This window comes from Muscardinus avellanarius, assembly GCF_963383645.1.
Source record: "Muscardinus avellanarius genome assembly, chromosome: 13".
Lineage (NCBI taxonomy): Eukaryota > Metazoa > Chordata > Mammalia > Rodentia > Gliridae > Muscardinus > Muscardinus avellanarius.
The window spans coordinates 39,429,864-39,455,995 of record NC_137799.1 but is presented as its reverse complement, the minus strand read 5'-3'; the positions used below and the strand labels follow the sequence as shown (position 1 = coordinate 39,455,995).

Here is a 26,132-nt window from a genome sequence, read left to right as displayed (position 1 = left end):
CAACTCAGTGAGACTCTGTTTCCAAGTTTAAAAAAAAAGGGGGGGGGGCTGGGGGTGTAGCTCAGAGAATGCCTCTGGGTTCCATCCCCACACCCACAAAGAAAATAAAATCTGTTAAAAGAAATTATGCAGTGTCTCAGTTCAGTACTAGTGTCAACACTGAGTCTTCAGACATGCCAAATGGATAGCTTTGAAGGGTTGTATGTATGTGCCGGGGGTGGTGGCGCACGCTTGTAATCCCCGCACTTGGGAGGCGGAGACAGGAGGATCACGCAGGTTCAAAGCCAACTGCGCTGGCTTAAGAGACCCTGTTTCTAAAACTAAAAAAATAGGTCTGGGAGTGTAGCCCGGATATAGAAGGGCTTCCAGGAACCCCAGTACCACCAAAAACAAAAAACAAACAAACAAAAAAAAACTAAAGGGTTGTATGTGCTTTCTTCTTCAAAAAACAGAGGGCGAGGGGAGGGGGCATAGCTCGGTGGTGTAGTGCTTGCCTAGACAATACTTGATTCCTCCTGGCATTTTTCTTTAGGCCAACAGAACTTTTCAGGAGTTGTAATGCTCAGTCGGATCAAGGAGCCATGAATGACATGAAGCTGTGGGAGAAAGGCAGCATAGAGATGCCTTTTATCAACATACCTGTTCTTGATATTAAAAAGTGCCAGCCAGAAATGTGGAAAGCAATAGCTTGTTCACTGCAGATTAAACCCTGTCATACTAAATCTCGGGGAAGTATCATTTGCAAGTAAGTTTCTTTGATCGATCCAGTTTGGGTTCAAACCCTCTATGATCTCTACCCGGAGCCTCTCTTTAGAATTTCTCTCTTTCCCATCCCCTACCACCACCACATGTCAAATCCTTCTCCACTTTTTCCTCCTCTGTTTGAACTGCTGTTTCCTTCATCTCCACTTGCCTGCCATTCTTGGCTCCTCTCAAATACCAGACATTCCTGTGGAGCCTTCCCAGATTTCCCCAGCTAATAATTTATCCTTAGTATGAATTCCTACATCCTTAGATTCCCCAAGGTGGAGATAACACCCCGGCTGGGGTGGGGGTGGGGGTCTGCTAAAACAATGGAAGGGGAATAGTAGCCTTGGATGCAATTAGGGGACATTGAATAAAAATAAAGAGATATGGCTGCGGGGTAAAGTTACTGGGTAATTTTTTTACAAGAGGATAGAAGCCAGTAAGTTTGGGAATCTATTAATTGTATACCTTTAAGTATACTTTCTTATGGAACTTAGTTCAAGAAATGTTTACTAATAGCATCGATGCACAGTTCTGTTTTTATATTTTAATTTGTATATGTATGTTATAGACTTAGATTTTGCTCTCCTTAAGGACCTTAGTCTTTTTTGTGCCACTTTTCTTTTATCTTCTCTCCTCTTTTTCTCCCCTTCAGGTAGTACCATAATCCTGACATTCAGTAGGTGTCTCCTAAGCCTTTGATTAGTGAAAGAGCTAATGGGACCAGCTCAGCCTCCCACGTGTAATTCAGAGGTGACTGCCCCTAGCTTCAATCCCCAATGCCAAAATAAAGCAATTTTTTCCAAAACCAAATTAATATTTCATTTCTAAATTGTTGGGGGTTACTCAGTGCCAGATTATTTCAACCTTAAACAGAGTCCAGATATTGTGTGTGTGTGTGTGTGTGTGTGTGTGTGTGTGTGTGTGTGTGTGTATACACATATGTGTGTGGTACTGGGGATTCATTAACTGGCATTCTGCTTCTGAGCTACACCTCCACACTCCCAGCTCTGTTTTATTTTGTATTTTGAAACGGGGCCTCACTAATTTTCAGAGGGCCTCGCTAAACTACTGAGGCTATCCGTAAACATGTGTTCCTCCTATTTTAGCCCAGAATTCCAGGCATGCTCTGCCTCATCTGGCTTTAGGTCTACTTTCTGGTGTGACTTTGGGGTGACCTGAGGGGCAGAGATACCAAGGTCCAGCTACTGGGCGATAAGTAAAAGGAAACAAGTGAGAAATATGTAGCCTGTCAGCACAAAAAATCTTTAAGAGTCAAATCCTTATTCAAGACTCAGAAAAAAAAAATTTTGTGTGTGTATAGTACTAGGGATGGAACCCAGGGGCATTCTACCTCCAAGCTACACTCACAGCCCTAGTTTTTATTTTTATTCTTTATTTTGAAACAGGGTCTCACTGAGTTGCAAAAGGCCTCACTAAGTAGCTGAGGCTGGCTGCAAACCAAGATCCTCCTGTCTCAGCCTCCCGAATGCTGGGATTATAAGGGTGTGCCACCATGCCCAGCAAGACTCAGAAAATTTTAAAGTAGTAGACTTTCAAGTTATTATAAGCTAAACACCTTAGGGTCAATAACTATAAAAGAAAGGGGGGAAGGGAAGGAGAAAGGAGGCAATCAAATGAGCAAGCATAATGTCCTGAAAGTAAAGAGATAGGATTTTGCAAAGGTCAGATCACACTGTCTAATTTCATTTCCTTCTAAAGATGGTGAAAACCCATACTGATGGTAGGGACAGTAAGTTAAGTATAGAATTTGAGCGGGGCAGCTGGGCATGGTGGTGAAGGCCTATAATCCCAATACTTGGAAGGCTGAGACAGGAGGATCGCAGTTAAAAGACAGCCTCAGCAACTCAGTGATGCTTACTTCAACTAACACCGTTTCCAAATAAAAAATAAAATAGGGCTTGGGGTACAGCTCGGAAGTAGAACATCACTCGGTTCAATCCCCAGCAACACATACACACACACACACACACACACACACACACACACACACACACACAGAATTTGGGTAAGACCTTTGATCTCAGATAACAAAAAATTAGGGATGCTCTGTATATATTTCCTATTCAGTTGAAAGTTCACTATGACTCCCAACCAATTGTGAAACATTGTTAAGTAATGAAAACTTACTTTCTGGAAAGCTTTAGAAACTGAAGTGATTTTGACCAGACAACATGAGGTTAGTTAATAGTATAATTGCCACATTCTGTCAAGACCAACAAACTACATTCCTTAACCTTTAACCTTTGTGACCAGTATAGCCAAAAAAAGGGGGCATTAGACTAAACGTAGATCTCTGTGAGTCTGGACTGACCACTTCTTCAAACCTTGAATTACTAAACCTTGAATTACTAAACCTTGAGTACATTTTTTTTTTTCAAGATCAGATTGTGTGGAGATTCTCAAGAAATGTGGAGACCAGAACAGATTCCCTGAAGACCACACAGCTGAAAGTATTTGTGAGCTTCTGTCACCTACAGATGACTTGGAGAATTGTATACCTTTGGAAACATACCTCAGTAAATGCTGTTTTTATTTGATTTTAGATTTCAAATACTTCTCTCATGAGCTCTGTCCTTGCTGTTTTAGATGAACATTTTTCTGTTGAGAACATGTGGTTCAGTAATACTGTCTCAATCACAGATTCTTTTATCTTATTTCCTTGGCCTTTTTGGCCCAGGAAAGCTTTGTCATTTTAAGATTTATGAATAGACATTATTAGATCAGTCTGAGGAAGGCTGTTATCAATCAGGAATTCTAAGCAGCAAATCAGGGGCCAGCATTCTCTGATATTATTGCTGTCTTCTTCCTGTGATGTGACCAGAAAGTATACTTTTCAAGCCAGGAGTGGTGGCGCATGCTTGTAATCCCAGCATTCCAGTGGCTGAGACAGAAGCATCTGGGTTCAGGGCCAGCCTCAGCTACTTAGTGAGGCCCTTTGCAACTCAGTAAAACCCTGTTTCAAAATAGAGACCAAAAAATAGGGCTGAGGGTGTAGCTTGGGGGTAGAATGCGCCTGGGTCCCATACCAAGTACTGCAAAAAAAAATTTTTTTTTAATTAGGAAAGTGTACATTTCCCCCAAAGAATATTCAGCTTCTTGTCCTCAGAATACCAGTGCCCTGAGCCAGGCATGGCTTGGACATACCCACCCACTAAAGAGCAAAGAATGGTAGTCTGGGTTGGTACAGAAATGGAGCTCATCTGACTCTGCTTCAGCTTGTCTCTGCCAAACACTCCTGCCAAGAACCACAAGAGCAAGTTGGTATCTCATTGAGGGATCTAGAGTGAGCGTGGCAGCAGACCCCCTCCACCCTCAGCAGTTAGGATGAGGGACGTGGTTGGGCTGCCGCCAGGGGGCGTTTGTGCTGCAGGCTGGCTGGAAACAGGGACTGCGAAGTTGGAACCAGAGGTAGAATTAGAAGAAAGCCTGGAAACAAATAGTACAGGACATTTGGTGGCTCCAGCATGTAGAATCCAGGCCCCTTTTTTCTTTCTCGGTATCCGTAGCACATGACCTCAGTCATGAAGGTCACTGCATGCACTTTATTATCACCACATGGCTACTGGACTTCTAGCCACCAATTCTAGTTCCAAGAAGAGGAGAGCAAATTTTCTTTCTTTCTTTTTTAATTTCTTTCTTTCTTTCTATCTCCCTTTTCTGTCCTTTCCTTTTTTTGAGGGGGGTGGTACTAGGGATTGAACCCAGAGGTATTCTACCTATAACCAATAGCTCCAGCCTTTTTTTTTTTTTTTTGAAAGAGAGTTTCACTAAGTTGCTGAGGCTGTCCTTGAATCTAAAATCCTCTTGTCTCAACTTTCCAAGAATTGGGATTACAGATGTGTGCCACCATGCCCAACTTGACCAAGACTGTTTAATTATTAGAACTTTTACTCTCTAACCCAATTCTGCCTGTTTAAAGCTGAAACCCATGTCAACACCCCAAAGACAGGGTTGAGAGACTGGATCTTGATACCAAGCTCAGCTGTGATTCATGTAAAGTGAGAGTTTCCTTGGTCATGATTTTGGAAGTTAACTATAATCATACTATGGGATTCATATTACCATAGTAGATTAACATTTTGTTTTATTGGTAGTACTGAGGTTCCTGGAAACCCTTCTACCTGCAGGCTACACTCCTAGACCTATTTTATATTTTATTTGGAAACAGGGTCTCTTAGGCCAGCACGGCTGGCTTCGAACCTGCGCATTCCTCCTGTCTCTGCCTCCCAAGCGTGGGGATTACAAGCGTGCGCCACCACACCTGGCTGTAGATTAACATTTATGATAAAACATGCCAAATTATTCCTCTTAAACCTAAGCACCCATTCATCCACCCTATCCAAAATTATACCTGCCACTTTCCATCCCCTAGAACTACTTACTACTTATAATTATCTGAATTTATCTTTTATTACATATACAGACAGAGTATATACTTACTGTCTGGCTGGGGGATATAGTTCTGTGGTAGAGTGCTTGCCTAACAGGCGTGAGGCCCTGGGGTCCATCCCTAGCACCACAAAAATAAATAAAGTATATTTTTTCTACCAGATATAAACTCGTTTTATTTAGAGACGTGTCTGCTTTGTTCATCACCCCATCTCTAGTGCCCAGAATCTTACCTGGCATATGATAAGCACCCAGCGAATGGATGAATGAATCTTTATGCTAAATTCATGAATGATGAGGAATCTTAGTGTTTTAATAGCTTATTAGAATCAGGCCTTGCTTTATGCCCATGAGTTCTCCATTCAGACCATCCATAATTAGTTATGATTTTGTTATTCTTTTGTTGCTTTTTCAGTTTACTTAAATTGATCTGTTTTGGGTTTTTCAGGGCCAAGTACTTTAGATAGCATTGTAGAAGAAGTGACTCATCCCTGTAACCCAAATCCTTGCCCGGCCAGTGAGCTCTGTGAAGTGAACAGAAAAGGGTGTCCATCTGGAGATCCCTGCCTTCCTTACTCTTGTGTTCAAGGTAAGAGGTATGTAGGTGTGGATGTGGGGTGCTGCTGGTGTTTCTGTATCAAGGTTGTCTTTGGAGTGAGGTTACAAGGGACTTAATTTTTTACATTGTTTTACTTTTTTCTTTTTCTTTTTCTTCTTTTTTTTTTTTTGTGGTACTGGGGGTGGAACCTAGGGGCTTTTCTACCTCTGGGCTACACTCCCAGACCTATTTTATATTTTTTATTTGGAAACAGGGTCTAAGTTACTGAGAGCCTCACTAAGTAGCTGAGGCTGGCACGATCCTCCTGTTTCAGCCTCCCAAGTGCTGGGCTTACAAGCATGTGCCACCACACCTGGCTTTTACATTGTTTTTCCATAATGTTTACAGTTTTCCCGATAAGCATGTATTATGGATATAAATTTAAAAAAAGAGAAAGCCAGGCATGGTAGTACAAAATAGTTTTCCAAGAAAATATAAAAATAGGTCTGGGAATGTAGCCTGAAGAAGAATGCCCCTGGGTTCCTTCCCCAGTACCACAAAAAAATAAATAAGTAAATAAATAAATAAATAAATAAATAAATAACACATGTAACTTTCAATTGTCATTTAGATTGTAAACTAAAAGTACCACTCCAAAACTTGACAACAAAAGAGGAGAGAAACTTGAGTCAGCTTTTTGTGCTTTCTCATTCATATTGTAATATTTGACAAATGTACTATATATTGTTTGTTTTTCCTTCCTTTAGCATGTGGAGAAATGTCATATTCAATAAGCTGGATAAGCTGGGAGTGGTGGTACATACCTATAATCCCAGTACTTGGGAGGCTGAAACAGGAGGATCATAGGTTTGAAGCAGCCTCAGTAACTTAATGAGACTTTCTCCAGCAAGGGCTGGAGGTGTAGCTCAAGAGGTAGAATGCCAGCGCAATTACACTTGTAATCCCAGCATTCGGGAGGCTGAGACAGGAAGATCGCAGTTCATGGACGGCCTCAGCTACTTAGGCCCTTTGCAACTCAATGAGACCCTGTTTCAAAATAAGGAATAAAAAATAGAGCTGGGGTGTCGCTTGGAGGTAGAATGCCCCTGGGTTCCATCCCTAGTACCGAGAGAAAAAAAAAAAAAAGGTAGAATGCATGTTGGTTCAATCCCCAGTACCAAAAGAGAAAAAAGAAAAAGATATATAATTATTGTCATAAAGATTAACCTTGGCCAGGCGTGGTGGTGCACGCTTGTAATCCCAGCATTCGGGAGGCTGAGACCAGAGGATCGCGGTTCGCGAATAGCCTCAGCTGCTTAGTGAGGCCCTCCACAACTTAGTGAGACCCTGTTTCAAAATAAAGAATAAAAAATAGAGCAGGGGTTGTAGCTCGAAGGTCGAATGCCTCTGGGTTCCAACCACATACTCGCAAAAATAAATAAATAAATAAATAAGATTAACCTTGTATTAAAATACATGTGCTGAAATGTTTTATTTCAGAGCATTTTAATAAGTGTGTGTGTGTGTGTGTGTGTGTGTGTGTGTGTGTGTGTGTGTTTTAGTGGAAATTGAATGCAAACATTCTACCACTGAGCTACATTCCTTGCCCTTCTTATTTTTTTATTTTGAAACAGAGTCTCACTAAGTTGCTGAGGCTGGCCTTAAACCACGATTGTCCTGTCTCGGCCAAAAATTTTGATAGTCCTTATCTCTCTGTCAATCCCTATAGAATATAGCTGTGGCAATATTTTTCTTTTTATATACTTTCCAATTGAAAATGTATATTATATTGGAATCAACATTTTAAAATACCATTAAAGCATGGTGGCACTTGCTTGTAATCCCAGTGCTTGGGAGCTGAGATAGGATTACAGGTTCTCAACAGCCTCAGGAACATAGTGAGGCCCTCTACAACTTAGTGAGACCTATTTAAAGATAAAAATAAAAAATAGGTTTGGAGGCCGGGTGTGGTGGCGCACACTTGTAATCCCAGCATTCAGGAGGCTGAAACCAAAGGATCACAATTCGCAGACAGCCTCAGCTACTTAGTGAGGCCCTCCTTAACTTAGTGAGACCCTGTTTCAAAATAAAGAATTAAAAATAGGGCAGAGGGTAGAGCTCGGAAGTCAAATGTCCCCAGTTCCATCCCCAACCCTTAAGAAAAAAAAAGAAATAGGTCTGGAGGTGTAGCTCAGAGGTAGAATGCTGGGCTCAATCCCCGGTTCCAAAAGTAAAATAAAATATCTTTAAAATAAAAAGCAAAAGATTAAATAATGATGTCGCAAAGAATCATCTATATTTGTGTAATGCCATAATATACCAGCCATTGAGTCATATAAATCTTGTTAAAATTATAAATATTTACATTTCAAAGTAGTATCACTGTCCATTTCTCTTTATATTATAATTTGGTCAATTTGGGGGGGGGCACAAAAATAGGACATGGTTGTTTAAATAGTGACCTCTGTATTTCATATTATTTAAATATGGAATTTAATTCAGAATTTTATTCTGTTAAACTCGGAAGGCTCATCTTATAATAAGATAGAAATGCAGAAGATGGAAAGTAGGTTTTCCTTAAGGCTACGGAAACATTCCGTTTTTTAAAAATTTAAGGGTATGTTTGTATTGCACCACTAAAAATGTTTCCAACCAGAATTACTCTAAAAATATTATCAATTTCCATACTCCATTTAAAAAATATTTTTATTTTTGGCTAGGAGTATAGCTCAGTGGTAGAATGTGTGCTTAGCGTGCTTAAGGTCCCTAGGTTCAACCCCAGCACCAAAGAAAAAATTTTTATCTTAAAATGTCTTTGACTAGCCCAAAGAAAAAGCTATATACCTTGTATTATTTTTGTATTGAACTATAGGTAACATTGGTATTACCATCCCTCAGAACATGGAATTATCATTTAAGAGAACAGACATATGTTTTTGGCCAGTGATCCAAGCAATTCCTTAATTTGGTGAAAGCTCTGTTATATAAGTGTGTGTGTGTGTGTGTGTGTGTGTGTGTGTGTGTATTTTTACTGTGCTCGGAATTGAACCTGGGGCCCAGCATGAGATAGGCAAGTGCTCTACCACTGAGATACAGCCCCAGTCCTACCTAATCTCTGAGGCTGGCTGCGAACCCTCCTGTCTCAGCCTCCCAAGTACTGGGATTACAAGTGTGCACCACCAAGCCCAGCTCTACCTAATCTCAAATAGCTATAAATCAGCCCGGCATGGTGGCTCTCACTTTGTAATTCCAGTACTTGGAAGGCTGAGACAGGATCACAGGTTCTCAGACAGCTTCAGCAACTTAGTAAGGCCCTCTGCAACTTAGTGAGACCCTACTTCAAAATAAAGAATAAAAAATAATGTGGGGGTATAGCTCAGAGGTAGAATGCCCCTGGGTTCAATCTTTAGTACTACACACATTAAAAAAAAAGAGCCGGGCATGGTGGCGCATGCTTGTAATCCCAGCATTTGGGAGGAAACGAGATAGTGGCTCGTGGACAACCTCTACTACTTAGTGAGGCCCTTTGCAACTCAGTGAGACCTTGTTTCAAAATAAAGAATAAAAATCAGGGCTGGGGGTGTAGCTTGGAGAATGCCCCTGGGTTCCATCCCTAGTACCACAGAAAGAAAGAGAGAGGTAGGTGAGAGGGAGAGAGGGAGAGGGAGGGGGAGGGGGCTTGGGGTATATTTCAAAAGTAGAATGCCCTGGGGCTCAATCCCTAGTAACACACACATAAACACAATTTTTAGAACCTATAAGACTGTTATCATATATGTCTTATGTCATAGAACAATAACATTAGCTTTTTTTTTTTTAAATGCAGGCTGCAAACTGGGAGAAGTTTCTGATTTTATTGTTCGTCAAGGGACACTAATCCAGGTGCCATCCTCTGCGGAAGAAGTTGGTTGTTATAAAATCTGTTCATGTGGACAAAGTGGACTCTTAGAAAACTGTGTGGAGATGCATTGTATAGACCTACAGAAGTCTTGTATTGTTGGAGGAAAAAGAAAAAGTGAGTCTTAAATTATATTTGTTTTTTTTTTAATAAGAGATTAATTATCTTTGATTTGTAAGAAAAACATGGATGGATTCTCACCAAAGAATAAGGTCCACCTATCTGATATTCCAGAGCAATATTTGTTCAACTGTACAGAGCACTGGGCATCTAAGGAAGCCTCTTAGAAGCCCCTTCCAGAAAGCGCTAATGGGGCTGAGGATGTAGCTCAGTGGTAGAGCACCTCCCTAGCATGTAGGAGTCCCCAGGTTTGATCTCCAGCACAGGTACTGTGGATCTTCACTCCCCAGGTACTGGGATTATAGGTGTGCTACCACACTGGCTTATGCCTTATTTCTTGACACTTAATATGGATCAATGTTTTCTTTCTCTCAGGTCATGGAACATCCTTTAATATCGACTGCAATGTCTGTTCTTGCTTTGCTGGCAATTTGGTGTGTTCCACCCGCCTCTGCCTCAGTGAGGACAGTTCAGAAGATGACCGTCGCACCTTTACAGGTGACTGTGGGTGCCCAGAGGCTGTCCTTGGGGGCCATCATTCTTTTTACCCATTTTTCCTTCGACATAGCCTCTCTGATCTTGGTTTAACTGCAAAACAGTAAAATCAGTACAAAACCTGAGGGAAGATACTTTCCCTCTCTGGGTCTCAGGTTCATCCTTTATGAAATAAAGACATTAAACTAAATGGTTTCTCAAGATTCTTCCAACACTAAGATTCTTGGATTCCATGGGTCAAAAAGGACAGGGCCAATGGCTGGGATGTGTCATTTTCTTACCTGCTGAAATACCCTATTTATCATGAGTCTACATGTGCATGTATTTTCTAAGTTATTTCTCACCACATTCTTTTCTCAATCTACCTTAGTCAACAGATTCATTTAGGTTCCCACAGACAGTAACATCTCAACATATTACTACTTTCCCTGGAGTTAAGATTACGTATGGAGAGGCGTGGGGTTGGGGAGGAGAACAGAATAGGATATACCAACCTTGTGCCTCCAGCCTGTCAGAAACAAAGAGGAAACCAGAACTAAGAAGTGAGCAGCAGACGGACAGGGAAGTAGAAGGAGGACCAACTCACCCCAGTGAGTCCGGCCTCCCCTGCCTCATCGTCACCACCCTCTTTATTATCCTTCGTCTGCTGTGTTCTCGTGAGGAGATTCATTCTGCTCATAGAAACCATGGAGGGACAGAGAGATGAAGGAAGAGCTAAAGATTTCCAAGGAAGACTGTTATGTCTTTATTTACTTACTAATTTATTTATTTATTTAGACATCTAAATGTTTTTTAAAAAATTAACTTTATAGCTAACAAGATTCATCCTCCCTTGTAATGTGTGGCCCCTACTGTGCTGGGATAAACTAAGCCAATGACTGTTTAGCTAGCAGACTCCAAGGGAATTAATTCTACTGGCCCCAAATTGTACCACATTTCTTGTGACTCATTGTTTCAGTCTAAACATGACTCAGAGAGAGGCATTCATAAAATTTGATAAGTATCAAAACTATAATAATTTCCCAAGTTACCTTCTTGTCCTTCCCCTTCCCAGGGAGTCGAGGGCACCTACAGAGGGAGCTGGCAGCCCTGGCTTCATCTTATTTTTGATGTTGCCCTTTAACATTCAAGAAATGCCCAACTCAGACTTCAAACATCCTACTTCCAAATTTCAAATTTTATATGCCAGATCAGGAGAAGCATGCTTTGCTTTTCCTTCCTGTGGCCTTGTTTGCCTGTGCCTAGAATCAAGGTCTGCTGCCCTCGATTGACTCTCAGTAAAAGGCCTAAAGAAAGCCATCTTATAGACTAATGGCTTTTCAGAGCCTCTCTGCCTCTAAAAACCTGCCCGAGATTGCAGGGAAGTTTTGTTTCATTTTGTTGTTTGTTTGTTTTCCTGATGTAATTTCATTTCTGTTTTAATATGAGACCTCCGCGTGATTGTTAATAGCTTGTCTTCATGAGGACGTAGGAGGAGAGGAGCATACGCACACATATTTCTGAGACCATTTCCTCCCTTCAGGGCTTCCCTGTAACTGTGCAGATCAGTTTGTCCCCGTGTGTGGGCAGAATGGACGCACTTACCCCAGTGCCTGCATCGCTCGCTGTGTGGGTCTCCAAGACCATCAGTTTGAATTTGGATCGTGCATCTCAAAGGATCCATGTAATCCTAACCCCTGCTCCAAAAACCAAAGGCAAGTCCAGTGGCTGCTTGCTTGCTGCTTTCTTTCTTTCTTTCCAATCAAAAACCACTTATGGAGTGGTTTTTGTACCATGTACCATGTACCAGGCAGTGAAAATACAAAGGTGAATTAAGAAGTGGTCTTTGGCCATATGTCCACCCTGGTCTAGGTGTATAGTCCAGAAGAAAAGTAAATGAGATGGCTGTCTGGCTGGTCTATCTTAATGCTTAGCTTTGGTGGCTCTCTGACCATGGTTACAACTAACCAGCATGGTTGCAACTAACTCAGTCTTGCAGGTGCAGAAACTTGAATGTTTTAGGACAGAGTCAGCCTTTTCAATTACATGAAAATGTTTTATTTGTTACTGACTGCAAGGCCTCCAGCCTCAGACCCCACTCACTGTTGGCCTCATGTCATAGCACTTTTTTTTTTTTTTTTGCAGTACTGGGGATTTAACCCAGGGGCATTCTACCTCCAAGTGACACCCCCAGCCCTATTTTTTATTCTTTATTTGAAACAGAGTCTCACTGAGTTGCAAAGAGCCTTACTAGCTGAGGCTGTCCACAAACCGCGATTCTCCAGTCAGCCTCCCGAATGCTGGGATTATAAGCGTGCGCCACCACGCCCAGTATGTCATAGCACTTCTATCCCATGCATCCATCCATGGCTCCACCCCTTGGGGCACCTGGCATTCTCCCAGCACCACATCCATGAGCATCACCACTGTGTTGGGGGCTGCTTCCTCAGCCTGACCTGCTCTGCTTAAAGACAAATATGCTCCAGTCAGAATGCCCCTCCCCAGTGCTTTCCCCAGGCTCTCACTCAGTGACTCATTCCCTTGAGTAGATTGGTGTCACCAGCTACCTACTTCCTGCATGATTGACTCCTACTTTGCTTAAGCTCCTCGGCAACAGGACTATTTCCAGTTGTCTCTTGCTTCCTCCTCGGTGCTGGCCCCACCGTAGCCCCTCCTTATGTCCAGCTCATGTACTGCGTTCTTGCATTTCAGATGCATACACAAACCTCAGGTCTGCTTGACAACTTTTGATAAATTTGGATGTAACCAACATGAGTGTATTCCAAGACAGCTCTCCTGTGACCAGGTTCAAGATCCTGTTTGTGATACAGACCACATGGAACACAACAATCTCTGCATTTTATACCAAAGAGGAAAAAGCCTGTCTTACCGAGGCCCATGCCAGGTACATTGTTTGGCTGACAAACCTAATTGCTCTGGGCATAAATGGGTTTATGACCTTTGACACATAAGTCAGCAATAGATCACCTGAGGGCTTATATGAATCCTGTCAATCCTAGAGAACTCAGTCTTCCAGTGAAAAAGAGGACCAGCTCTTTCTTCTAACTCTAGAAGAGGCCTGGCTGGTATACAAGCAAGCCCAGTGGGTGGCTTCTTGCAGCCCTCACCTGGGAAGGAACACCAAGTTCACACCTGGCATGGCCAGCATCATGCTCACTTGCCATAGTTCTGTGGCCCCACCAGAAAACAAAGCAGGAGGAGCGTGAGTTACAATAACCAAGCCAGGCTCAGCATGGTGGCACACACCTGTAATCCTAGTACTTGGGAGGCTGAGGCAGGAGGATTACAAGTTCAAGGACAGCCTCAGCAAGTCGTGAGACTCTCAGAATCCTAGCAAGACCTTGTTTCAGAACAAAAAAATAAAAACTGAAAGAAGAGTTTCCCACTATTCCCACCACTGTGGTACTAAAAAATATATTGAAAATTTCTAAAAGTGTGTAAGTTACATTAGTTCACCGCTCAGTCACTGGGCTATGGATTCTGCATTCCTGTTAAATAAGTAACCCCAAGGACAAGCCCTTTGTGGCTTTGCCAGTTTTTCCTGGGGGATTCTCATCTTGAGCCCAGTGTGCCCTGCCCACAGACCCGTAATGCCTGACATGATTGCTCCTCCTTCCCTGGTCTTTATGGTTAGAAAATCCTTTTAGCTTATCTGCCTAGGCTTGCTTTTTCTCAAAACTCATGTTGCATTTTCATTGAAAAGCATCTACTCTTAATGTTTAATTTTCAATCTTCCTGCTTGTTCCTTCTTCCTAGCTATGATTTATTCTTCTCTGATAGATATCCTAATATGTTTCTCTGATACATACCCTGATGGGTCCTGTCTGTCTGATCTTCCCTGTCCTCCCTCTCCTTCTGCCATGCCCGGCATGGAACAATAAGGCCTCTGCATGAAGACTGATCTTGTTTTCTTCAAACTGACCTTCTGGGATACTGAGAGAATTCCGCGTGGAGGGGAGGAGATGACGAGAAGGGGATATTTTCTATCTCACATGAGTTTATATGGAATGAGCACCAAGTGTCAAAGAGACTGAGGACAGCAATCTTTTCAGTTCATCTTAAGGCAGCCACGTCGCTCCCCACTCCCGACTCCGCCCACCACCAGAGCTTGGGTCCCCACGATTCATGCCTGTGTCTCTTCCTCCCTGAAAGCAGGCTGTCCTCGTGGCTGAGACAGGCACACCATGGGTGTCCCCGCTAAGTGCGATTTCTTTGCCCGCAGCCCTTCTGCAGAGCCGCAGAGCCCGTCTGTGGGCACGACAGCGAGACCTACAGCAGCGTGTGTGCCGCCTACTCGGCCCGCGTGGCCGTGGATTACCACGGAGCCTGCCAGGCCATCGGGGTCCTCTCAGAGCACAGCGCCGTCGCCGAGTGTGCTGCCGTGAAGTGCCCCTCGCTCTCCCAAGTCGGGTGCAAGCCCATCACCCCACCTGGTAGGCTGGTGACGACTGGGGTGGGCAGGGGTGCGAGCGAGGACCGTGTCCACCCACAGGGAGCCGTTAGAAGGGATTTCACTGCTTTAAACTTTTCAGAAACTTTTGAAGAGACTCTGCTGATTGGACACAGCCACACTGGGTTGACCTTAGAAAGGAATGGACTGCCTTAGAGATCATCTGGTTCAGTGATTTCTGTTGCTGCTTGCTGCCGCGGTTATTGGTACGCGAGATTGAGCCCAGGGCCATTCTACCTCCAAGCTATGCTTCTACCCCCTTTTACTTCTGTTTGAAATAGGGCCTCACCAAGTTGCCAAGACTGGCCTTGAACTTGCAATTTTTCTGTCTCATCCTCCCAAATACTGGGATTATAGGATTGCACCAGCATGCTCGGCTTGGTCCAGTGATTTTTTTTTTTTTTTTTTACTGAGGGTGGAACCCAGGGGCTTTCTACCTCCAGGCTATACTCCCAGACCTATTTTATACTTTATTTGGAAACAGGGTCTCACTAAGTTGCTGAGAGCCTCACTCAGTAGCTGAGGCTGACTTCGAACCTGTGCGATCCTCCTGTCTCAGCCTCCCAAGTGCTGGGATTACAAGCATGCACCACCACACCTGGCTTGGTCCATTGATCTTAAAACAGTATAGCAACCAGGTGTGGTATCACACACCTATAATTTCAGTACTTGGGAGGCCGAAACTGGAGGATCACAGGTTAGAGGCCAGCCTCAGCAACTTACTTAGCAAGACCCTGTCTCAAAATAAAAAATAAAAAAGTCTAGGGGTAGAGCTTAGAAGTAGAGGGTCTCTGGATTTTTTTTTTTTTTTTTTTTTTTTTTTTTGGTGGTGGTACTGAAGGTGGAACCCAGAGGCTTTCTACCTCTGGGCTATACTCCCAGACCTATTTTATATTTTATTTGAAAACAGGGTCTCACTCAGTTGCTGAGAGCCTCACTAAGTAGCTGAGGCTGGCTTCGAACCTGTGCGATCCTCCTGTCTCAGCCTCCCAAGCGCGGGGATTACAAGCGTGCACCACCACACCTGGCGGGTCTCTGGATTTAATCCCCAGTAACAGAAAAAGAAAATAATATGGCAACCTTTTCTCAAGTAAAATCTTATGCCAAACACAAACCTATAAACAGATAAAGTAATATTTAATTATAAAATTAGGGTTAGTGTTTACTTATAAAAGTAGTGAATGGCCGAGCATGGTAGCGCACAATTGTAATCCCAGCATTCGGGAGGCTAAGACAGGAGGATCGTGGTTCATGGACAGCCTCAGCTACTTAGTGAGGCCCTTTGAACTTAATGAGACCCTGTTTTTCAAAATAAAGAATAAAAATTAGGGCTGGGGGTGTAGCTCAAAGATAGAATGCCCCTGTGTTCCATCCCCAATCTACAAAAAAATTAAAAAATATAAAGTTCGTGAACAATGAGTTAGTAATTAGTAAAGGAACATCAAAGCAGTTTTGATGTACACAAACATTGGAACAAGATGAGAGTTTTCTTAGATTGACCTCAGCATCTTAATTGGTTTAATTTCATATAATCAAGAAAGTCTTGTTTTATGCAGACTGTGAGAAGCATTGTGTTTTTAAGCCTTACACTCTCCTGCCCTTCAGTTAAACAGAAGTGGCAAGCCAGCGTGGGGGTGCACGCGCTCGCGATCCTAGTACTTGGGAGGCTGGGACAGGAGGATCCGGGTTTGCAACCAACCTCAGCTACTTATTGAGACCCTCCACAACTCAATAGACCCTGTTTCAAAATAAAGAATAAAAAACTGGGCTACGGCTGTAGCTCAGAGGTAGAATGTCCCTGGGTTCAAACCCCAATACTGCAACAAACAAACAAACAGACAGAAGTGGCAGAAGAGATTGTATCCAAGTCTGCACAGAACAGGTTAATCTGGAGTTGACTAAGTACATTTCTTCATCCATTAAGTCAGCAAATGTGCATTGAGCCGGACGCTGCTCTCAGTCCTGGGGACACAGCAGTGAGCCTTCTTCCTAGTGGAGCCCACGGGTGAGAGTGTCGCCGCGCAGCCCATGCTGTCAGGGGGCAACAGGCACAGTGAGGCAGGCGCAGGGGGGCAGTGGGAGCCCATGTGGCAGGGCGCCAATAGGCTGGCCCATCATCTCTGGTGTGTTACAAGTAGCATCATACTACATATGACTATGCCATCTCTTGCTATGATTTTTTAAATGGTTTAAGATAATTCAAAATTAAATTTGAGCCGGGCATGGTGGCACACACCTGTAATCCTAGTACTTTGGAGGCTGAGACAGGAAGATCACAAGTTCAAGGACAGCCTCAGCAAGTAGTGAGATTCTCATCAACCTAGCAAGACCCTGTTTCAAAATTAAAATAAAGCCAGGCATGGTGGCACACGCTTGTAATTCCAGCGCTTGGGAGGCTGAGACAGGAGGATTGCACAGGTTCAAAGCCAGCCTCAGCTACTTAGTGAGGCTCTCAGCAACTTAGTGAGACTCTGTTTCCAAATAAAGTATAAAATAGGTCTAAGAGTATATCTCAGAGGTAGAAAAGCCCCTGGGTTCCACCTCTAGTACCACACACACAAAAAAATTAAATTAAATAGAGCTAGAGTTGTAGCTCAGAGATAGGGGAAAAAATAAATTTGAAGTAAACATCCACAGAACCCCTAGAACACCAGCTCCCTTATACTACAGTCAGAGGCCCAGCAAAAGCATTTGTCCAGGGCCTCACAGTGAGCCTGTAGGCAGGGCAGACCCAGGCCCTGTGTCTCTTGAAGGACCACTCTCTCTGTGCTCAGTGCTCCCAGTCCTGGCGCTGGGTAGAGGAAGGGCTTTGGCAAACACACAGATCCTAAGGCCCCACGTTGGTCAGGGACCACAGCCATCGTCAGGAAGGCCCGCTGCGGCGGCAGCACCTGGGCTTCTCTGTGCTTTACTTTTGAACACATGGTACTTTCTGTTACAGGTGCTTGTTGCCCGTTGTGTGCTGGGATGTTAAGAGTTCTATTCGACAAAGAAAAACTGGACACTATTGCTAAGGTAAATTGCTTCATATATCAGGTAGTATTGAAACTTTATTTCTAAGTCTCCCAAGAATCCAGAGAACAAAATATGTTATCCCCACTTATAGATGAAGAAACTAATTCTTAGAAAAGTGACTTGCCCAGGACTATACAGCTCTTAGTCAGTACCTGGGCTGGCTAAGCCCAGCCTGTGCTCCTTCCCACCCAGCCCGATGTGCACACCAGCCATCTGGGCCTTTCCCCTTCCCAGCACAGAGGACTTAGTAAGGGGCTGCAGGCAGAGCCAGTGCCAAGACTGGTAGGTGTCCACTAGCCCCACTGGTCCTCCAAGGGTCCCCTCTAGAGCCACCACCTTCCCTGGGTAATTTTACCCTTTTTCTTTTGTGCACCATGACTTTTTGTGTGTGTGTGTGACACTGGGGATGAAACCCAGGGACGTTCTACCTCTGAGCTATACCCTCAGCCCTAGTTTTTATTCTTTATTTGGAAACAGGGTCTCACTGAGTTGCAGAGGGCTTCACTAAGTAGCTGAGGCTGTTCATGAACCTGCGATCCTCCTGGCTCAGCCTCCTAAGGACTGGGATTACAAACATACGCCACAATATCCGACTTGCACCATGGCTTCTTGTGGTTCCCTTCTGTGGAGACGGGGCTCCAGGGATGTGGAAACCAACCCTTGTCGCTGCCTAGAGAAGTCTCCTCATTTTAGTTAAAATGCCTTTACGGAAAGACTTTGTGTCCCTGGGGCCTCTAACTCAGAACAGTCGCTTTTTAACAAAGCAGTTCTGGTGAGTGTTTCTCTTGGCTACGAGCCTCACAGGCAAGCAAAACCCCTTTGTAATGGACTCTCGAGCTTTCAGATTTGGTCCAGCAGAACCATGTTGGGGCTTAGCACCGAGGGGCTCCTTGTTCAAAGAGCTCCTCAGCCAGCAGCTGAAGTATAGACAGCATGGGCAGTAATGGGATTCTTCCCAGGTAATAGAAATTTTTTCTCTTTCTAGATTACAAACAAGAAGCCAATAACTATTCTGGAGATACTTCAGAAAATCCGCATGCATGTGTCTGTCCCACAGTGCGACGTGTTTGGGTACTTCAGCATTGAGTCGGAAATTGTCATCCTGATCATTCCTGTCGATCATTATCCAAAAGCTCTGCAGGTGGGGCTCGGCGCGCGCCGCGAAGCCGTCTCGTCACTTGCACTGGAGAGCGGCATAAACCAGGACTGGGGAAGGGTGAGGGAATGGAGAAGTTTGGAAGAGCAGGGAGGGAAACCCAGGCAATCTCTAAAAAGCTAGCAGCTTCCAGGCAACTGAGTGCACGTTTGACTACACAAAGTAGAGGAGCCAGGGGACGGGAGAGAGAGGTTAAGGACAGGGACTCCAAGTGTGTAGAGACGGAGGAGATCCACGAAATCATTGGATCCAGGCACCCATTGTACAAATGAGGCAGCTGAGGCCCAGAAAGGAAGGACTGCACAGGTCGCACGGTGGCAAGCTGGAAGGGACGCCAGGCCCCTGCAGGCTGTGCTCCACGGCAGGGGCCCAGCAGAGCTGCTGCTGCCGGCCCCAGGTCTCCTTCCTCACAGTCTAGAAGGGTGAGGAACCTCATGCATGTAGGCCAAGTGTTAGCACCAGAGTGGTGAGGGTACCACTGACAGGGAACAGTGGCCGCAGTGGGCGAACTCATTAAGTCTGTTTCATCCTCGTGTTTAACCAGTGCATTCCCGATGCCCGTAGTTATCCATGTAAAGATGATGTCTAACGTGGAAAAGCAGGGAACAATATTGTGGAAAAATGAAAACAGTTGATTGATTAGGGCAGTGGCATTATGGATCATGTTCTGATTTTCATTAATGCTCATGTTTATGTAATAAACTTAGATTAAAATAAAATGTTACTTTGGCTAAGAAAAGCAGGGCAAAGAGAAGGTAAATGCCCTCTGAGGCCACATTATTTTCCCGATGTGCGTAGAATTTACCTGGCTTGCCCTTGCCCTTTTCCTGGTTTTGTATTGAAAGGATCTCATTTTCCCCTCTCAGATTGAGGCCTGCAATAAGGAAGCAGAGAAGATCGAGTCCCTGATCAACTCCGACAGCCCCACTCTGACGTCCCACGTCCCTCTCTCTGCCCTCATCATCTCCCAGGTGCAGGTCTCCAGCAGCCTGCCGTCGGCCGGCGACAGGGCCCGGCCTCCCCGCCTCTGCCGCCTCCTCCCGCTGCTCCTCAGCCTGGGCCTCGCCTCGCACGCACCCTGGACACGTCACTGACTGCCCGCCAAGGTGCAAAGTCCCTGGACCCATCTTCCTGCCTGTGAAAGGCTGCAGACTGCTGGTCAGAGGTTGAGTAATGGCCAAGCAATAGCACATGTCACCTCTTTTCACCCCACAGTATTTTTTTTTTTTTGCAACTTGCCAATATCAATAGGGGTTTTGTATTATTTTTACAAATGATAAAATGCATTCTTCCAAATACTAATGAAAGAGAATGCCTCTTCCTGGTGGATCACTGCCTCGTGATTCACACTTTGCTCAATAGATGGGTTCCCCATTCTAAAACAAATCACTGATAAACAAGATGCTAACGTTTTAGGAAGAGTTCACTTTGCTGTGGTGTTCATTTCACAGGAACTTCATCCGGAGTTCCTAAGTAGGTAGGTGGCCTTTGTGTTTGTTTTTGTTTACAGATACTTACCTACTCTATATAGAAGCTGGAGGGTCCATTGAAGAGCCACTGCCATTAGACAGTAAAGATAATGCTTCTTTGAAATAATCATGTAAGCATCGGAAATTTAATTCAGGACCTCATCTACTGTTCTAAGCAAAAGCAAGCTGACCAAATGCTGTCCATATAATTACATGTTATAAGTGATAGCCTTCGACGTCACTGATTTGTGCCTGCTACTTCTGTGAAAGAGAAGTTTCATCCCATCCAAGCATCTCACATCATGCAATTTTTTATTAACCAGAAATATATTCTTATGTATTCATAGAGTTAAATTTATAGTTTTAAAACATCAGTCTTTAAACCAATTGCTGCTACTTATAAAATTGCCAAAAAGTGAAATATTTAGTAATTCGTATAAATAATACATGATTTTTCTATTTTATTATGAAGAAGGTGAATAGCCATATTTGTAAAATGACAATCATGTGTGTTAACCCAGTACTTTCCGTTCATGAAAACACATTTGCTTTTTGTGATGTGCACAATGTAGATAAATGTTCTGTCTGACTCTCCTTTTTGATATAGAATTATAAAGAATTTTGGTTTATATATTTAAAAATGTCAGACAGTATTACAATGTTTGCATGTTGTCTAAGAAGTCGGATACTTTGAATGTGTTTCACAGTTTGAAATAAGCTATTCAATGTAATAATTCTTGTTTGTATGCACCTGAACTTAGGTTTTACATGAAGTATTTTTTCAGTATTATATATACCCTCTGAAATATATAGGGATATGCTTATTATACCAAAATGTTGTTTAAAAAGTGGGCACTTAAAGCTTTCAAAATATCTCAATACCAATGTAGAAATGTTTGTTCCAATTGCTTATTTCTGTATAAATGTCTTCAATGCAATATAATAGAAAGCTTTTCTATTTTAATAAAAATAATTTTTATATAATCATGTATACATCCAAGCAATGTAAATACTCAAAATGAAACTTCCAGGAGCCAGGCGTGATGACTCATGGGAGGCTGAGACAGGAGGTTCATAAATTCAAGGCCAGCCTCAGCAATTTAGTGAGACCCTGTCTCAATTTGTTTTTCTTTTTATTCCAGGCCCATTTTACCTTTCAGCTACACCAATTTATTTTTTATTTCAAAACAAATCTCATACCGGGCGTGGTGGCGCACGCTTGTCATCCCCGCGCTTGGGAGGCGGAGACAGGAGGATCGCGCAGGTTTTAAGCCAGCCTCACTGGCTTAAGAGACCCTGTTTCCAAATAAAAATATAAATAGGTCTGGGAGTGTAGCCCAGAGGTAGAAGGGCTTCCAGGAACCCCAGTACCACCAAAACAAAAACAAACAAAGTCTCACTGAGTTGCTGAGGGTTCCATTGAGTTGCTGAGGCTGGCTATGGTTTGCCTTTATAAAGCATGTTCAAGTCGGTAATCAAATTTTACAGGCAATGTGCCATGGGAGGCATAAAGAGGGGAAGATAAAGTCTAATGAGGGAAGATGGGAGACTTCTCCTTAAAAGAGGGTTTGATTTGAGCCGCATCTGGTAGGAATCAAGAGGCCCTGCCAGATGGCTTTGAGGAAAGGTATTTTACACAGGAGGAAGAGCTTGAACAGAGGAGAGGGGTGGGAAGCAAGAGCCCCCCGAGTAGGACACGAGGGCCTTCTCGAACTGTGTGTGTCCCCTCCGTAGGACAGCAGTGCTGACGTGTTGGGAGGTGAGGCGTAAGGCAGATCCGCTGTGCTGGGCTTGAATACCTCACCCAAGCCTCTGCCCTTGGCCTCCCGGCAGCTCTGACCAGCGCGATAGCCGGGTGTGTGCAGGACTGTGTCCGTCGGCTCGGCAGTACCGCCCTCCCCCGTGCCCGTGAGCTCCCCGGCTCTTCTGAGCAAACACTGAGAGGAGCTAAGGGCCAGGCTTCCCGCTGGACTGGTCCCACCCCGGGGCGCAGCCTGGCCTGTTTCAGCTCCACTGAAGGACGCTGACAGTCTTGACACCCATCCATGGATGAATCATTACTTTCCTTCATTTGATGCACTGCATCTTCTCCAGCCCTGGGCTCCCGCCGAGGGTGCTGGTTCTCAAAGGGCCCAGAGACCCTGCTCCATGAGTCCTCCCTCCGCCTCCTTCCCCGCTGTGAAGGGCCTGGGTGCCAGTTGTGCACGGTGCCAGATGAGGGGAAGGAAGGCAGAGGGATCAGGAGGATCTTTCCTACAGAGATTCCTTCCCCAGCCCAGCAATCTTGGAGCCAGAGCCCTGTGCACATAGAAACAGGCCCAAGAGCAGAAGTATCAGCCTAACGTCCGGACTGAGCCAGGGCAAAGCTGCAGCTGTAGGCCAGGTCTGCGCCTTCCCTGGCACAGGAGGCTTCTCAGAGATGGAGCCAGCCGTGCAGGAGAAAGCCAAGACGGTGGGCACCAAGCATGGCCTCAAGAGGCTCAGCTCAGGCCAGTCTGATGAGGTGGGTGTGGGCAGACAGGTCCAAGGAGAAAAAGGAACCTTTTGCCACCACTCCCAGCAGTTTTCTAGAACCATCCCACACAGACGGAAATGCCAGCACTTATGTGGGCCGGGGTCCCCACAGGAAAATGGAAGGCCCTCCCAAATTAGGATTCATTTGGGGCAGGTTGGACAAAGGGACTATTTACAAAAGCACAGGCACGTGTACTGAGACCGTAAGAGACAGCAGCGCGCTGGGCTCTAACAGGGCTGCAAGCTCCCCTGAGCCCGGACCGACACGCTGAGGCCAGGACAGCGCTGCTGCAGAGAAGGCTTTCCTCCCGCCCTGCACTCTGCTCCTGCAGCCCCCGTTGGGAACCCAACTGGAAACTGAGGACAAGGGAGCTGTTGTGGTAGCTCCATGGGTCAGCTTGGGGCCAGTTTTAGGAAGGAAGGGAGCAAACAGAAGACACAAACATGGCAGGCCAGGTCAAGGCCAAGGGAAGGACCAGGAGGCGCAACGCCGGCTAGACACGCGTCCCTGGTGCCGCCCGTGATGCGAGGAGGCCGCTGAGTGTCCTTCCTGACCTCGCTGTCCCCTCAATTCCTCTCCATCTTCCTCTCCTCGCCCTTCTTCAAGGCCTCACATCCCAGCGTCTCCAGCTCCCCGAGAATTCTGAGCCCTTGCCACATAAGAACGGAGTCCAGCCCTCTGCCCTCCTGAGTCATACCAACGCCTGAGCACTAGAGACTCGGGCAGAACAGCAGTCTGTGCTTCTCCAGACTATTCCAGGAACTTTCCTCTGCCCAGGCTTGACTGGCTCTGGCCCCAGGAAGAAAGGGAAGATGGTCGCTCCGGTTCCAACTCACCTTCTCGAATGTAGGAGCTGCCCCGAGCAAGCATGCTCGTCATGGTGAGACCGCTTCCTGTGCAGCAGCCCAGGCTGGTTGCTTGTGAGGAAGTGAGGAAGTAAGTCCTCAGAATAAAATGGGTCGTGTGTCTAATGAAGTAAGTCGTGTGTGTGTGTGTGTGTGTGTGTGTAATATATATTTTTTTTCTTCTAAGTTTTTCCTATATATTTTTTCCATTTCTTCTTTTGTGGTACTGGGATTGAAGTTAAAGACATTCTACCTCCAAGCTGAGCTATGCCCTCAGCCCATTTTTTTTTTTTTTTTTTTTTTTTTTTGGTACTGGGGATGGAACCCAGGGGCACTCTACCTCCGACCTACATCCCCAGCCCTATTTTTTATTCTTTATTTTGAAACAGGGTCTCACTGAGTTGCAAAGGGCCTCACTAAGTAGCTGAGGCTGTCTGTGAACCTCCTGTCTCAGTCTCCTAAATACTGGGATTACAAGCGTGTGCTACCATGCCTGGCTACCCCGGCCCTTTTTATTTATTTATTTTTATGTTTTTAGTTTTTGAAACAGGATCTCACTAGGTCTCAACCTCCCAAGTACTGGGATTACAGGCATGAGCCCCCATACCTGGCTCATCCCATGTATTTTCTAACAACAATAATAAAGAGAAACCTGGGATGATGGCACGTACCTCTAATTCCAGTATTGGGAGGCTGAGACAGGAGGATCACAGGTGTGAAAGCCAGCTTCAGTAACTTATGAGGCCATGTTTCTAAATAAAAAATAAAATAGATCTGAGGGTGTAGCTTGGAGGTAGGATGCCTAGGGTTCAATTCTCAGCACCATAACAATAAATAAATTAATTAATTAAAGAGAGCATAGCAGGATAAAATGAGATTTTCTAGCAAATTTTTTCTTTCCCTCACTTTTCTATTCACTGTTGCCTTCAATATATTGTCTATTACAGTAAATTTTCACCCAAAAAGAACCCTCTGCAGATCAGAAGGCAAAGCCCAAGGGCTTAGAGCATATTTTGCATTATAAACCATAGTTTGGCAAAGAATTCGTAATGACATAAGGGGCTGAGTCATGGACTGCAACATATTCTGGGGAAATGATCTGGGATGGAGCCCAAGACCCCCCTTGTAAGGAGAGACGCAGTAGACGGTTGGTACAGTTTGGGGCTGTGCCGCGTGTGCTTAATCTCTGTCGGAGTATAAAGGATCCTGCACCTAACTGACAGCCAGGCCAGGGACGACGTTTCCTCTGTTCCCTTCTAGAAGCCTGTGTGAGGGCAACCAGGATTCAGCCAAACAGTTGTTCCTGCCCAAGAACCCAAGTCTGGAGGAGCATGGCAAGGAGCCAGGAAAGGTTCAGGGCTGCTTGAATATTTATCCCAAAGAAATCAAAGCAGATGTAACTGAGTTTCTCTGAACATGATCCTTTAAGTTTTCCATCAGCAGAAATCTTAAGTTTCCTATATAGAAAGAAACAGTTACCTTTTTATACATCAAAATTATGACTCTAGCCGGGGCATGGTAGTGCACACCTGTAATTCCAGTTCTTGGGAAGCTGAGATAGGAGGATCACAGGTTCGAGGACAGCCTCAGAAAGTAGTGAGACTCTCATCGACCTAGCCAGACCCTGTTTCCAAATAAGAAATAAAGTCGGGCTGTGGGTGTAGCTTGAAGGTAGAATGACTCTGGGTTTAATCCCCAGTACCACGCGATAAGAAAGAGGAGATAGACATGGAACTGCTCAAGCGCCCAGCTCAGAGACAGTAAGTGGGCAGCAGAACCAGAACCCCGACCTGCCCGCTGGACAATCAAGCCCTTGCTCCACACACTTAGCCAGGACAGATCATTCCTACTGTTCTTCATTGGATAGAACCCAGGGGCCTTCTACCTCAGGGCTACACTCCAGACCTATTTTATATTTTATTTGGAAACAGGGTCTCACTAAGTTGCTGAGAGCCTCACTAAGTAGCTGAGGCTGGCTTCGAACTGCGTGATCCTCCTGTCTCAGCCTCCCAAGCACTGGGATTACAAGCGTGCACCACCACGCCCGGCTATTACTATTTTTTAACAGAGGAAGAAACTGAGTCAAGTAACTTGTCCAAATTCACACATTGGTCACATGGAGTTTATATTTTTATACTTTATAGAGCATTGAGTGACAAGGAATTTAGTATTAATGATGTTGCAATAAAACAAAGGATACATTTTTTGCCTATTGTAGAAATGTTTTCCTATACACTGCATACCACTCAAAATACTTAACCTTCAAAATACAACCAAACCAGCTGAGCATTCTGGTGCATGCCTGTAACCCCAGTACTTGGGAGGCTACAACAGGAGGATGGCAGGATCACAGCCAGCCTCTGCTACTTAGTGAGGGCCTCCAAAATTTAGCAAGACCAGCTGGGTATGGTGGTGCACGCTTGTAATCCCAGCATTTGGGAGGCTGAGACCGGAGGATCGCGGTTTGCGCA

General features: G+C 44.6%; 1 protein-coding gene across 1 annotated transcript in view; it reads left to right on the top strand.

Annotated features, from left to right (window-relative positions):
- The window catches only part of RECK (reversion inducing cysteine rich protein with kazal motifs), a gene marked incomplete at both ends in the record, with an annotated part of 84,423 nt that extends 64,497 nt beyond the window's left edge, over positions 1–19,926 (top strand). Inside the window, 11 exons of the mRNA XM_080709521.1 lie at positions 533–745; positions 3,151–3,287; positions 5,609–5,749; positions 9,525–9,713; positions 10,092–10,214; positions 11,734–11,914; positions 12,903–13,095; positions 14,434–14,644; positions 17,603–17,676; positions 18,662–18,817; positions 19,699–19,926. Of these exons, the coding sequence (XP_080565647.1) occupies positions 533–745; positions 3,151–3,287; positions 5,609–5,749; positions 9,525–9,713; positions 10,092–10,214; positions 11,734–11,914; positions 12,903–13,095; positions 14,434–14,644; positions 17,603–17,676; positions 18,662–18,817; positions 19,699–19,926 (1,846 nt within the window). The remainder of the gene's footprint in view (positions 1–532; positions 746–3,150; positions 3,288–5,608; positions 5,750–9,524; positions 9,714–10,091; positions 10,215–11,733; positions 11,915–12,902; positions 13,096–14,433; positions 14,645–17,602; positions 17,677–18,661; positions 18,818–19,698) is intronic.
- Positions 19,927–26,132: the final 6,206 nt, after the last annotated feature.